Raw genomic sequence first — 15806 nt, forward strand, 5'->3', positions numbered from 1 at the left:
GCTTACCATCTCAGGGAGGGGGCTAGGGGACAGAAGAAGGGAGGGATAGAATTTGAAGTGCAAAACTTTTAAAAATGTGAAAAAAATTGTAATTGGGAGAAAAGTAAATGTACATATATATACATACATATATATATATACATACATATATATTATATATATTCTTCCAGTGATATTGTATGGCTACAAGCCATGGAGTATTACAGTCTCTAAATAATCAAAGTTGTAGGTTACCCAAAGAGCAAGGGAGAGGAACACGGGGGTTATAGGTAGGTTGTAACATACCACCAATGAACTTCCCAGGAAAATGGCATGAAAAGATCTTGTTGGAGAGATCCATGACCAGAAAAGGAAGGGTGCCCAACATAGAATTCAAGTGCAGAATAACTGGGCAATCTGCAAGTGCTCCATTGGAATCTACCAATTAGGTAGGTAGGTAGGCCATCAACATAATACATGGGAATTCATGGGAAGATACCAGGAGTCATACAGGATAAAAAGATTTGGTTGTGCTACAATCAGCATGATTAGTGGGGAGCACCCATATTGATAAGATCATAGATCCATTGAATTATCAACGTCAGAAGTGAAATATTTTAAAAGGGTGTTATTATAGACCTACTTTATATCTGTATAGCCAATGAGATCATATTTGTAAAGCACTTAACACAATACCTGGAACATAGTAGTCACAATCTTATTCCTTCCCTCCTCTAAAGCAGCACTTCTTAAACTTGGGACTCAACTCCATATAGAGTCACCAAAAATTTGGCAACAGTAAAAGGTTTCTGAATGTGCGACAACCAAAAGTTAATTAAAAATCAAACACATAGGGGAGGCTAGGTAGCGCAGTGAGTAGAGCGCTGGCCCTGGAGTCAGGAGGACCTGAGTTCACATTCAGCCTTAGACACTAAACACACACACACACAAAAAATCAGCCATGTGATGCTGGGCAAGTTACTTAACCCCAATTGCCCTCCAAAAAGCAAAAAAAAAAAAATCAAACACACAATGAATCTAAGGTGTTTTGGAAGTGCTGGCCCATGTTGCATCCCACAACTTCACTATATTGGTTCTGAACACAATGCCAAAAACTCGAAAAGGGGTCGGTCGCAAGTGGAAAAAGTTTAAGAAGCTCTGCTCTATTACACTTAGCATTGTACCTGATGGTGATATAAATATAAATCACTGGAGTGGTTCACCATTACCTTCTCCAGCTCATCTTATAGACGAGGTAACTGAGGCAGACAGGGTTAAAGTGACTTGCCCAGGGTCACACAGTTAGTAAGTGTCTGAGGTTGGATTTGAACTCAGGTCTTAGTAAATAAGATTTGAATAAATAAATAATAAATAAATGCTTCCTTCCTTTCTTCCTACTTTTCTTCCTTCCTTTTTTCCTTCCTTCCCTTCTTCCTTCCTTTCTTCCATTCTTTCTTTCTCTTTCTTCTTCTTTTCTTTTTTCTTTCTTCCTTCCTAATTTCCTTTTAACTTTTAAAAAGTACATTCTCACATACAATCACATTTGATCCTTACAATAAACTTTGAAGTAAGCAGAGCAAGTGGAATTATGTTTCCTCAGTTAAGAAAACTAAGGCTCAGAGAATTCAAACAATTTGCATGAAAGCTCACAGCAAGTTAGTGGCAAAACCAGGATTAAAATCCAGGTCTCTTAACTTCTATCATGCTGGTGTCTCTACTGTATCACACTGTACCAACAGAGCTCAAATGTATGTTTAGTCCTTTACAATAGAATACATAATCATTCAAATTTATGTTGAGTTTTAAGCTTTGAAAAAATACTTTATATATATTGCTATTTTAAATCTATTATGGTAGCTAGTTGACATACTGGACCTGGAGTCAGGGAGACCTGAATTCAAATCCAACCTCAGACACTTACTAACTGTGTGACCCTGGGCAAGTCACTTAACTCTGTTTGCCTCAGACACCTCATCTATAAGATGAGCTAGAAAAGGAAATGGAAAACCACTCCAGTATCTTTGCAAAGCAAACTCCAAATGAGGTCATGAAGAGTCAGACATGGCTGAAAAACAATTGAACAACAAATGCTCTCTCTTTTGATCAGTAGCTAAAAGGCCCAAGAGTGTAGGTGTTATAAAGGATAAATATTACTAGAATGTTCTTATTATAGACATGAAGTTAATTCTCAAATCAAGGCATGCCTATCATTGGACATCTTGTTTTCAATTTTAATTCATGGTTAGTATCCATTCTATTAAGTAATTGCTTGCTGACAATATTGGATACTCACTATATCTGGTACCTAATCTTCTTAATTGTGACTTTGTTGATAAACATAATTCCATCTGTTTATGTTGGAACTCAAAATACTTAGTCAATATACTATATTCAGATTTCTATCTCCTCCCCCAGTACCAGGTAAACTCTAAGAGAGAATAAACCAAGTATAAGTCTAAAGAAGTATGAAAGATGATTGTTAAATTTTTTCATGCGAGTACTTACATTTCAGAAATTGGCAAATGCTACAAATCTGGACTCAATTTATTGTTTTGTTCATTGTCTAGACTTAATAAGATGACAGAAAAAATGTTAATGATATAGGTTAAACTTTAAAAGTGTCTTTTTGTTGTTGTTGTTGAAGATCTGATTATTAAATATATACCAGCACACTTCTGACAATAAGGAAAAAAGACATAGGAAAGAAAAAATGCCTAACTATCCAGTTCTTCCTGTACTGGGTTTTCATAACTGATATTTTTTGTTTCTTTTTTTGTAAAGTTAATTTCCTGGATGTCAAGTATCACATATACAAATAAATACTATGCACTTTCAAAAGCACAGTATAAATTAATTTTACATTATCCATCCTGCCATTCCCTTCTATATTGGTGGACAATAATGTAGCACTTTGAAAATAATAATTACTAATCTCAAAACACTTCTGCAATGCATATACAAAATCTTCAAGATGGCAGCCTCCTAATTGACCTCCTTACTTCCAGTCCCTTTCTTCTCCAACACATCATCTATTTAACTGCCAAAAATCACCTTTTTCTTAAGGCACTGATCTGACCAAATCATTCCCATGCTCAAAACCTTCAGAGACTCCCTGTTGCCTCTGAGATTAAATACAAATACCAAATTCAGTATTTAAGGCCTTCTATACTCTGGCTCCTGCTTAACTTTCCAGTCTTAATACTACCTCCATTGAGAACTCCATATTCCCACCTAACCAAACCATTAATTATTTCCTGAATTCAACATTCTAGCTTCTGCCTCCACGTATTTACACAGGAGGTCCCCTACACATTTTATTTTTGTCTTTACATCTCCAATACTTAGCACACTGCCTTGTACATAGTAAGTCAAATTTAATTAACAGACCACTTTTTGGCCAACACTTCCTTCAAGATACCTTCCTTCTTCATCTTCCCTTAATTTTCTGTCACCTCACAGAGGACTTAGTACCTTTTATATCTCTCATGTTTGTATCAGGCCAGCTAGGTGGCCTGAAGTCAGGAAGATTCATCTTTCCAAATTCAAATCTGACCTCGGACTGCTATTTCCTAGCTGTGTGACCCTGAGCAAGTCACTTAACCCTATTTTCCTGGGTTTCTTGATCTGCAAAATGAGCTGGAGAAGGAAATGGCTAGCCAATCCAGTATCTTTGCCAAGAAAACTCCAAATAGGGTCATAAAGAGTTGGACACGACTGAAAATGACTGACCCAACAACACAAATATATGAATGATATGGATACAGCATATATCCCTCTGATTAAAAAAAACAAACATTTATTAAGCACTTAATATGGGCAAATTACTATACCAGGCACTGGAGATATGATGATGAAAGATAATACTATGTGTCCCCAAGGAGCCTACAATCTAATTAGAAGAGAGGTCAGAAAGGGTACACAGCATATACACAAAGAAGTATGACTCAGGGCAGAACATTGAGGGGCAAAATGGAGGTATCTACAAAGGTACCTCTGGGAAAGTGTGTGAAGGAAGAGAAAACTTTCAGCTGGAGGGATCAAGCAAGGGTTCATGGACCATCCAGCCTCTAAGTTAGGCCTCAAAGGAAGAAAAGTATTTCAACAAATAAAAGTGAAGGGGCAGCTAGGTGGTGCAATGAATAGAGCACCAGCCCTGGAGTCAGGAGGACCTGAGTTCAAATCTGACCTCAGAAACTTAATACTAGCCATGTGACCCTTGGGTAAGTCACTTAGCCCCAATTGCCCTGCCCTCCCACCTCCAAAAAAGAAAAAATAAGTGAAGAGAAGTACCTTCCTGGCATAAGTCATGAGAAATGGTCTACATGAAGACACACAGGCAACAAATTGGTGTTTGAAGAATAGCTGGAATTCTGGTGTGACTTGAACGTAGAATGTGTGAAAGGGAATGAGGACTCCTGCTGTGTGAATAAAAGTGATATGTGAAATCTACAAATAATGTGAACAGAGAGTCCTTGAGGTGTCTCCTCCAAATTTTGTGTAATAATGATAGCTAGCACTTATATGAGAGGCAACAAGGCGGCTGGTGGGAAGAGTGCTGGGCCTTTAATCAGGAACACACCTTCCAGGGTTCAAATCTGACCTCAGACACTCGCTAGCTGGGCATTTGTAAAGATGAGCTGGAGAAAGAAATGGCAAACCACTCCAGCATCTTTACCTAAAAAACCCTAAAGCGGGGTCACAAAGAACCAGAATGACTGAAAACCACTGAACAACAATAGCAAAAACACTTATATAGTGCTCTATGCTTTAGCTGTTATTATCTCATTTGATCCTATCATCTTCAGTTTTACAGATGGGAAAACGAAGGCAGACAGAGGTGAAGTGCTTTGCCCAGGGTCACCCTGGTAGTAAGTGTCTGAAGTCAGATGTGAATACACATCTGAAGACATGTCTTCCTGATGTCCAGCCTGGCACTTGAACCATTGCCACCTTGACTCATTACCACCAACCCAGTTCCGAATCTACTCTAGCACCTAGCAGAGACCCCCTACTGTAAGGACTTAGTCATAGATTTAGAGCCTGAAGTGACTTTCAAGGTAATTTAATAGGCCCAGAAATGTTGTGACTTGTCCAAAATCACACAGGTAATGGCAGAGGCAGGATTCAAACCCAGATGCTTTGAGTCCAAATCCAGTGCTTATACTACTGCATCATATTTAATGAATGGCTGCTAAATTTAGTTATTCATTTTGTAAGCACTGAACTGTTGTAAGAACATAAGAGTAGACAGCACTGAAATAAAAAGTAAGTTGTCTTATCCAATCATGTCCAATATATATACTCCTTTGAATTAATATTTTTCAGTATAATAACCTATAAAATAGAACAGAGAATTTTCAAAGCCTTATAAAGTCATGTCTCTGATCTTCATCCTAATGAGGAACAAAAGCAAGAATAATTTTAAAATTCTCTCTTCCCCCCTCTTCAACCCTGTTCAAGTGAAATGTCAGTCTCTCTAGCCAGACTACTTGATGACAGATTGTAATTCTTTTTATTCCCCACAGTGTCCAACATAGCACTGCCAAACAATCAGTGAGCATTTATTAAGTGCCTGGAATATAAGAGGTGATAGGGATACAGATATAAAAACGAGATAGCCACTATCATCAAAGAGCATGCATTCTATTGGGACGAATAAAACGGCAACAAATTTAAATGGTTTCTCAAAGAGCAATGAAATGAAGTGTCTAACAAAATTCAGAAGAGGTCATTTGGGGTTTAGATTGGGGGTAACCTCAAACATATGAAGATCAGAAATATCTATGTGTCAATAAGAATAAAGAGGAACTATGGATTACAAAATATAACTTCAAAACCTCTACTGGCATATCATCCAAGTCTATGGAGCACAAATTGTAACTCTTTTAAAAAGAAAAGAAACTCATAATCCTGTACAATTTAAGGGGCAGGAAAAATGCAGCTGTGACTGCTAATTAAAGTTGTATCCATAATATGATAATGGACAACTTCCTGGAAATTGATCAAATTTGACATCACAAGAGAGCCTAGCTTTTCAATATTGTTCTAAAAAAACACAAAAGAAATACCAAGAGGAAGTAAAAAAAATATATCAGAAACCCTAAAAAACAAATGTTTTTTAGGGAAAAAAAATCAAAGAAATGAGCAAACAAAAGAAAAATTATGAATTAAGAAATGAAGCAATATTATGAATTATAAAAGGCAGAGACAAGGATGCCAAAAGAAAACTCACACTATGCCAACAGAAGCAGTGGAAATCGAAACTACAATTTTCTCAAGATACAACAAAATGGATCACACTGAAGGAATTAAATAAAATTAGCAAATATATCACAAATTGAAATAATGACAGAACTGAGGACAACTAAGAAGTCTCAGCACAAGACGAATGAAACAGGTTTTTTTAAAAATAATAATAATAATCCATTTATATAATACTTTAAAGTTTGTGAAGTGTTTCATCCATAACAACCCTGCAAGGCAGCTAGTGAAAATATTATTGTTATTCAGTCATGTCCCAACTCTTATCAACCCCATTTGGGGTTTTCTGGGCAAAGAGTGGTTTGCCATTACTTTCTCCAGCTTATTTGACAGATGAGGAAACTGAGGCAAACAAAGTTAAGTGATTTGCCCAGGGTCACACAATTAGTAAGTGTCTGAGGCCAGATTTGAACTCAGGAAGATGAATCTTCCTGACTCCAGGCCCAGTGTGCTATCTACTGTTCCATGTATATTATTACTCCCTTCTTAGAGATTTGAAAAAAAAGCTGAGGCCCTGAGAGTTTGTGCCACATTCATTGTCATGCAGCTGGTAGTCTTAGAGATTAAATGACATACTCATGACCACACAGCTAGTAAGTGTCTGAAGTGGGTTTCAAACCCATGTCTCCTCATTTCTAATCCAGAGCTCCACTATCCATTATGAAGTCTTGTTTGAAAATCTTATGTCTCCTCCTCAACCTCCATTTCTAAGGACTGACATTGATGACCGTCAGGTACCATTTGACCTATTATTAGAGGTGAAGTAACTGAATATGCAAAAGGGATTAAGAAGCTTGTCTAAAGTTTCAGAGTGAATTAGTAATTGAACTAGATTAGAATAGAGTTTCTGACTGCATTCTCAGGCATAGGCCTGGTCCTGAGTCTATGCTAACCCTCTCAGATCTGGCTCAGTGTTTTACATTTTTATATTTGATAATGCTGCTGCCCAAGATGAGAATATGCCATTAGAAACTTTTAAATAGTGAAAAATAAATCAGTTGGGATTTCATTTTGTTTCATGTTTCAGTTTTCACTCACTGCACAGTGAAACTTCTAATAAAATTGGCCAGAGCCTGTTCTGAGAAAAAACAAGTCAAGAAAGGGGTAGTTTCTTCATAAAGATGTTAACTTTGGATGCTGCCCTTGTTGCTTTTGCTCTGAGTGTGACTTTTCAATGAAAAGCCCTTTGAGGAGGCAACTAGGTGGTACAATAGATAGAGCACCAACCCTGAAGTCAGGAAGACCTGAGTTCAAATCCGAACTCAGACACTTAACATTTACTAGTTGTGTGACTTTGGGCAAGTCACTTAACCCCAATTGCCCTGCCTTCCCCACTCCAAAAAAAGCAAAGAGAGAGAGAGAGAGAGAAACTGAGAGACTCTTTCCTAATATGATCGTTTTATCTTGTTTGTCTTTACTGGAATCATTATTAAAACAAATAATGTGACAGTGACAAAAATGGAATTGGCCTGATGGTGGTAAAGTTCCATACATTGTCATGCCTGAACTGAAAATGAAAAGAAGGGCATGTTCTCTTGCTCTCTCTGGTGCCTGGTTTGAGTGAGTTTGATATTAATACTCTGAAACCCTAGTTATGTACTCATGCATATAAAATCCACTCTTACAGAGAACAAGGTCTCCTTTATCAATGGTCTTAAGTTCATAGGTAAAAGGTTGAAAAGGACCTTCCAACTGCAAGGCCATCCAGTACAACACACTCACTTTACAGATGAGGTAACTAACATATAGGAAGATGAAGTAAATTGCCCAAAGTACAATACACACTGGGTGCTTAATAAATGCTTTTTGAATGAATGAATAAACAATTTACTGCATCTCCAATACTTTTTTGTGGCATGTAGCAGACAATCATCTCTCCTAAGCTTTGCTCTGCTGTCTGTGCATTCAAGTGTCCTGAAAGGGTCAAATAAATTCTCTGAAACTGAAAGCAGGATCTCTTGGTAATTCTGTAGCAGGAATGGCAGGTGTGCAGCTGTGTACAGCTGTGAGCTCTATCACACACAGCTGCTGGACTGAACTCAAAATCACAAAGATTTGCTACATTATTCTCCTGTCCTTGCCAAAAACACTTGGACTTAAAGCGGTGCAGAATTCCACAGACCTTTGGTTATGTAAGAGATATTAATACCCATCCGTCTTCAGATCCTAAAATATATGTTCAGGATATCTTTCTGACCTCCTTTGAGTCCCCCTCTCCTTTATCTCTGTTTTCCTAGATATTGTTTATTTAGCATTTCAAATTAGCACAATTTTTTTCTCATATTACCTTAAAACATCTCATTTCTTTCAGCAAAAGAACTTCAATACTCATTAGACTGAAACTGCATGTGTAACTAGTTTGCCATTCTGCAGTGGAAATGTTTAGACTTTGTATTTCTATAATCTACCTTCGTGTATTAATGCTACTGCTGATATTAGACAGCTATAGAAAAATATTTCCACCAAATGACAAAGGATCTCAATAAAGGATACATTTCATTAGAGCATAGAAGAAGTTTGACCTTTCTAATAGGATAGGATTTTTCCCTGTGCCCCCTTCCATTTAAAAACTCTCTAGTGCTCACTGATATGTATGTCCTTTTTCAGGGCTTGTTTTTCTTTCTCTCCCTCCTTTTTGCAGAAGGAAAAAAATCTATGTTACCTCCTCTTTTCTATGAGCCTTTCACACAAGGGGAGCCGGCCTTGGCTCCTCAGAGCAATGCTTGGCAAACTCCAAGGCAGGAAACGCAGAAAGGAACGAGTCTGTCAGACTCATTTTCTTTTAGTTCAAATGTTTATTTCAGATTCTGGAGGAAGTAGAGTGGTTCCTTTCCATTTCCTTGTCTCTGGGACCCACAAGTTGGATGAAACTTAGACCTCCACACCACACCTCAGAATGTGCCCACCATTACACTTAGGCAGAAATGGAAACTTGTCAGAGGATCCCCAATATGAATGGAGCTAAATATATGTATATGCCTCACTCTATCCCTTCCAACTAAAATTCTAGGATCCTATATCTTCCCAGTATTGCCACCTTTGTCTGATCCACTTCCAGTAGATTTCAAGCACCTTGGATGCAAGGACTATTTCACTTTTGTCTTTTAATATCTTCCCATCCCCCATTCCCCAGAAGCATAATGTCTAGCTTAGAGTAGGTACTGGATAAATGCTTGTTGAATGAGATTGAACTGAACTGAATTGAGTCCTCATGTGGTATGGTTGCGGTCCATCAGTGGTGTAATTGGGATTTATAAATGGCACTCCATGATTTTACTGCAATGTACTACAACCAGGTCTTGGGGCCTAGGACATGACTTCTCTTTGGCTTCTCCTATGTACATATGATTACAAACTCACTGCTACTGCTCATTTAAAGAAGACTGGTAAAGGTATCTGCCACAGTAGAAATTTTAGACTAAGCCATCTCAAAATTGAGCATCACAGACCAACTGGGTCTGACACCAGGACAGGGTTTTCATGGTCACACCTTTAATATGTTCATTTTATTTTTATTTATAAGTGACTTTTAAACTTGTAACCACTTTAACTTCTCCCACTCTATCTCTCTTTCCCCCTTTAAAAGACACAAACCAATCAAGGGCACTCTATACAGAAGCTATAGTGTCTATATCAAGACTTTTACATCTTGACACAGCTCCTTCTTTCAATACCAAATTGGGAATGTTAGAACCCAAACTGGAGAACCTCCTGATGAGTTTACAACTAAACCCAAACAGATGGACCTGTCTTAAGCTGTAGGCATCAGGAATGAAGCCCAATTTTAGATACAAATTACTTACTGAGAATATTTATAGACAGCAAATTCTTTGGGCACAAAAGACAGCCCTCTGAAATTTTAACACAGATTAATCTGTAGTTTTGCGATTGATAAAGAAGCCAAACATTGCAAATGTATTAATTAGTTTTGAGTAAGAGAGTTTCTAGAGCAAGGTATCTAATCATTTTTCGCTTTCCCCTCCCCCACCCCCACCAAATAGTTAACACTGGATGAAAACCTGACCCAATCAACTTAATCACCTGTTGGATAGTTTGAGTCATATCAGTGTATAACAGCCATGGTTCACAGTCAAGTGTTTGGTGAATTTTATGCAACCAGCTTATGGAAATCTTTAGTTATCATATACAACCAAGGTGTCCCAAAAATCTTAGTGCAGTTTGCTAAGCCTTTTGGGGCACCCTGTGTGTTTACATACATATATACATTTATGTGCATATGTATGCATATGCATATATTATATTTATAATAAATATATGTACACATACACTGAAAGATTTTTGAAGAAAGTAGTATTCACCATATATAGAGTAAGCTACTAAAATCTAATCAGTCCTTAAATGTGTCAGATATCCTTACAAATAAATACCCCAATTTTTATATCATGTGAGATCATTTATAACATGCTAACAAGAAGCAATGTTTGACATGATCCCAATATTTAGGAACCAGAAGTAGTAGTCAAGTGTAGTGTAGCAAAAGGCAGTGTGGCCTCAGTGGAAGAGCACCAGATTTAGAATCAGAAAATTCTGGGTAAATTGGAATCCCTGTTTTTCCATTCACTAGCTGTGTGACCATGGGCCACTGCTGTGAGTCTCACTTTCTTCATTTGTTATATGAAGATATTGTCTCTACTTCACAGGGTTGTTATGAAGCTCAAATCAGAAAATGCATGCAAAAAGATTTGACTAACTACACAATTAAATATGAGGTATAATTGCAGAGTCATCCTTTATAGAAATTTCCTCTATTCTAGGAAACATTTAAACAAGGTATACCAATCATAGGCTATAAGAAAGTAACCTGAATTCATTTTTTAATAATGAGCATAAAAAATATAAGAAGTAGGATGAAAGGAAGAAGGAAGAATAGAAACCAAAGATAAAGAATGAAACATTGTAAAGGTCACAGTGAAATAAACATTTCTGTTTGAATATATTTCCATCAAAGTACAGTAGAAACTGAAGTCATGTGCTTTTTGCACGCAAAATTGTATTGTATCAAATTTAAATTTGTTACAACTGTCATGTACATTAGTCTAGTGATAAGGAAAATGTAACTTAATATCTGATATAATGAAACAGGGACCACCATTAGCTTCCAGCCGTATTAAAACCAGGCTGTTAGTGACATTGCTGGTGTCATGTGAAAACCTCAGATTCTGTTTGTCTTTTCTAGCCATCCTCAAGCAAATATATGACTATATCAAACAGAAGATCTTGAAGGAAGTCTCTGTGATGAGGTAATTTCGTTGCTCATTCACAGTGCCTTGCATTTGCTGTACTTAAAATAGACACTTGTACCAATAGTCTTTTTATTACCCGAAGGGGGAAAAAAAATCACATACACACCAGTCCTTTTTCTTTCTGCCCGCAAAGGGAAGCAACTCGATCCAGCGAGGGCTGAAACCTGAGTAGGTCACTGTACACCACGATAAAATTCCCTAATCCCTGAGCCAAATTTCCCTAAGGGGGCCCTCCTCCTGATCCTTCACTTTCCAAGCTGACTTTTCCATTCCCTCTCTCGTCTTTCCCTCTTTCATTTCCCCTACCTTAAAGCCTTGATATCTGATCCACTGTGGGTGCTCGGGTTACAGTTTTTACAGCTTAGGCTGTCTACTGCTGTATACATTCCTTTCTTTCTGCTCTGCCGTGATTACTTACCAGAGCTTATTTTACACTGGTCCAGATGAAAGCAGTTCAGATGAAGGGAAACACAGTCAGGCAGCTTGAGCATTACAGATATGAAACTCCACAAGGGCACATTGTGTTCTCCGTGACATTTTGTTGCACATATTTATACAGTATAACCAATTTGTTATGTTACTCCAGTCTTCTTTAGGTTTATGGGGGCTCTAAAAAAAAGCCTCCCCGTGGGTTTTTATTAAAAGCAGTATTATATCAGAGAGTACAAATAACACTTCTACCCTCTGTAAGGTTAACTTGTTATATTGGACGGGTAAGTATTAAACAATCCCATTAGAAATGAAATTTCATGGCTAACTGATATAATTGACACAGAGAGTGCATAAAAACTTAACCCAGGGCTCACTTATATTATTTCAGATCAAAGAGAAAAATACAGATCTTGAAAGCAATCATATTATTACAACTGGTGATTTTCTATTGATTTACTTCTCTAGATTGAAATCTTGATGTTTGGTAGCATCAGCTATCAATGATTAAAAAAAAAGAAAAGAAAGGAAATTCTGTGCACCAAAGTTAATTCCAATGCTTAGTCCTTAAGCATTAGTTAAAAATTGTGTAATTTTCCCCCTTCACACAATGTTGTTTTTGTTTCTTCCTCACTAGTTCAGACAAACATCTGTTATACTGTAGAAGAACAACTATCTCCCAAACCGCTGAGTGTGCCTGTAGCCAAAGTAAACAAAACAAATCCAGAGGATCCAGCACAGTCAGCCTTTATATCCAGCCAGGATAACATTTCACATGTTTTGATTAAAATTAGCTAATTTGTAATTCTAGAACCTATGAAACTTAAAAGCTGCAATCTATATAGATCACATTGAAAAATGTTTTAAAGGGGCAGGGCAGAGTGTGATCTATGTCTGCAGAGTTCTTCACCTCTCACTCTGCTATTCCCAATATAATATAAAAATGGAAAAAGAAATCTGGAAATTAGGGCAAGAGGAACTGGAGAGGGAATTAGAATGGCAGTCTTATTTACCATGGGGTATCTGGCTCCTGAAAGCCCCATCAAAAAACACCAACTTCTTCTGATCTTTCAAAGAAACAACTGTCCATTCTTAGAATCCTTGATTTCCATTTAAAAAATCATCAATTTTGAAGGCAGTCCCCCCTTATTATATCCCAAACATCTTTATTCCATCTACACATCCATTTCTCACCTTTCTAGACACTACATCCCTCACCTACAGTTGAAAAAAATTCTAGCATCAAAATCTAGATGGACACTGACATTTCAAACAGGAAAGGGGAGAAAGAGATCATGCAAACAATAAGCACATGTGTATGTAATACTTATTATACACATACAAGCAACCAGGTGCTCACTATGCTTGAGCAGCAAGGAAAACGTGATAAAATGTGTTTGGGGGGGGTGCGGTTCTTATTAAAAATTAAAATACTCTAAGCTTGTTAGAACGGAATACTAGTTTCTTTGAGCTGGGTCTTTCAAATATAAACTTAAACATCTGGTTCAACCAGGCGAATTAAGGGATTTTTTTTTCAAGTGACCAAATGGGTCGATTTAAAGTATCCTATGCAAGCAATGTCCGAGAAGATTCAAAAGGCTAGAAACTAAATTCTCTAATACCTATTACCTGTTTGTGACTCAAAAGAAAAAAAAAAAACAGACGTGGGGGGAGGGGGGGAGGAAGCAACACCAGAACAGACGTGTAAAGTCAACACAGAAAAAAACTCTCATCTAGCCAAAAGCTGCAACCTCATGGAAAAAAAAAAATGTCCTGAGCTGTGTTCTTGTGCAACCGCTAGAATCTGAACATCTGGAATGCCAACCTCATGCACAACCTCTGGAACACAGCTGGACTGGCAGGTCTTTATATCAGATAGGACACCGGGGCTACCCCCTTCTGAACAATAAATACACTGCTGTCAAAAACAGCTCCTTCAGACAGGTTTCTTTCAACAGGACTTACTCGGGTTTGATTAACTGTGAAGTGAAGCATGTAAGGGGGGGAAGCAAAAAAAAAAAGGAGGTAGGGAAGAAAGGGAGGGAAAGAAAAGGGGCGGTGGGGGAGAAAGAGAAAGAGTAGGGAAAGGGGGGAGTCCCTCCGTGTAGCACAAAAATTATGTGCGGTTCAGTCCATAACATTTCACTCTGACAATTTAATTATACCGTTGCAGCTGGCTATTTTAAAAAGGGGGTGGGGGAGGAAAGGAGCAAAAGAAGAAGACGAAAGACAGCGCTTTTACAGAGGTGCCTGCCCCATCAAGGCAGCTCCCTAAGTTTGGAGGGTTCACAGGGAGAAAGGTTTTATCAGAAGGAACTGCACCAACGATTAGTCAAGCTTTCTTTATGCCCCACCCGTCCCTTATTCCCCTCCTCCTTTCCTGGATGTCTCAGTAACTCCCTGGGTTTTATTAGACTAAGTATTATGTGTGAGGGCTCTTCTCTCTCTCTCTCTCTCTCTCTCTCTCTCTCTCTCTCTCTCTCTCTCTCTCTCTCTCTCTCTCTCTCTCTCTCTCTCTCTCTTTCTCTTCCTCTCCCTCTGTCAGTCAAACGAATCGATTTGCAGGATTGAAGGCTGGGAGTTAGCCCCTATTTTCCACCCGGGAGGCGGAGCTGAGACATTCAGTGCATCCTACAGAAATTGACAAGCGATCCCTTAAAAAAAAAAAAAAAATCCATGCAACTGCAAAAGGGAAGGGGAGGGGAGGGGGGGCAAAAGAAAAAAAAAAAGAAAGCTTTACCCAGTCAGTGGGGTTTATAAATACCTTCATTTCCTCATTGATCTCCCTTTTCACAGGGTGAGCCGGTTTCCTGCTCCTTTTATTTTCGGGAGGTCTCCCTTCTTTCTCCATTTCTGCCATGTTTTTGTGTCTGGTTTCTGGGGTGATGAAATGGCTGCTCCCGCCGCCGCCGCCTGCCTGGGTGCCTCGGCCGCGGCGGCCGCCGGTGCTGCCGGTGGCGGTGAAGGAAGAGGAGGAGGAGGGGGGAAAGGAAGAGGAGGAAGAGGCAGAGGTGCCGGAGGTAGGGAAGGGGGATCAGGAGCTAGGGAAGAGGGAACTCTTCTAGCGGCAATAGACGTCAGTGACTGTCAGAGGGAAAGGGAGCTCTGGTAGTCTGAGGGATGCCGATGATGCAGCCGCCGGAGCCGCCGCCGCCTGTGCTGCTGCTGCTGCTGTAGCTGCTGCTGCCGCTGCCGCTGCCGCCGCTGCTGCTGTTGCCGCTGCTGCTGCTGCTGCCTCCGCCACCGCTGTTGCTGCTGCTGCTGCCGCCCCTGCCGCCACTGTTGCTGCTGCCGCCGCTGCAGCCGCCACCACCGGGCTGCATCCTCGATGCCCTGTGGAGTCGTCAGCCATGTTCCGTCTCTCTGTCTGTCTGCATGGGAGAAGGGGGACAGAGGCCGGAGAGGGAGACTGAGAGAGCGAGAGCGAGCTGCTCTGTGTGCGTGGATGTGGGTTCTATGCGTGTGTACGCGCGCGCCCGTGCGCGCGCGCGAGTGTGTGTGTGTGTGTGTGTGTGTGTGTGTGTGTATGCGTGTGTGAGTGTGTCTCTAGTGTGTGCCTGGCAGAAGAGCGCGCCAGCCAGAGAGCCCAGTGCCTTCAGTGAACGGGGGGCGGGGTAGGGAGAGAGGGAGGGGGAGTAGGGGAAGGGAATGGGATGGGGGGATTCGGAAGGAGAAAAAAAGGTGGGGGCGCTAGGACAGCCCCCCGGCTCAGGGAGCGGGCGGGGCTTCCGCCGTCACAGAAGACGCGGATGCTGCTCCCCTCCGCTCTGGCTCCGGCTGCGGGGGCTTCTTAGACTTGGCTATTCATCCTCTGCGGGGACTGGCAGGAGGCTGCTCACCTCGCTCCTGCCGCCGCCGCCTCCTCCACCTCCT

General features: G+C 39.8%; 1 protein-coding gene across 3 annotated transcripts in view; it reads right to left on the bottom strand.

Annotated features, from left to right (window-relative positions):
* Positions 1–15265, bottom strand: part of SOBP (sine oculis binding protein homolog) — a 226550-nt gene extending 211285 nt beyond the window's left edge. For all 3 annotated transcript variants that reach the window (XM_069077109.1, XM_069077107.1, XM_069077108.1), the window contains exon 1: positions 14698–15265. In XM_069077109.1, the coding sequence (XP_068933210.1) occupies positions 14698–14793 (96 nt within the window). In that variant the 5' untranslated portion in view covers positions 14794–15265. The remainder of the gene's footprint in view (positions 1–14697) is intronic.
* Positions 15266–15806: the final 541 nt, after the last annotated feature.

The sequence above is a fragment of the Petaurus breviceps genome, unplaced genomic scaffold, assembly GCF_028583685.1.
Source record: "Petaurus breviceps papuanus isolate PSGF00001 unplaced genomic scaffold, PetGlider_PUasm1.0 90977, whole genome shotgun sequence".
Lineage (NCBI taxonomy): Eukaryota > Metazoa > Chordata > Mammalia > Diprotodontia > Petauridae > Petaurus > Petaurus breviceps.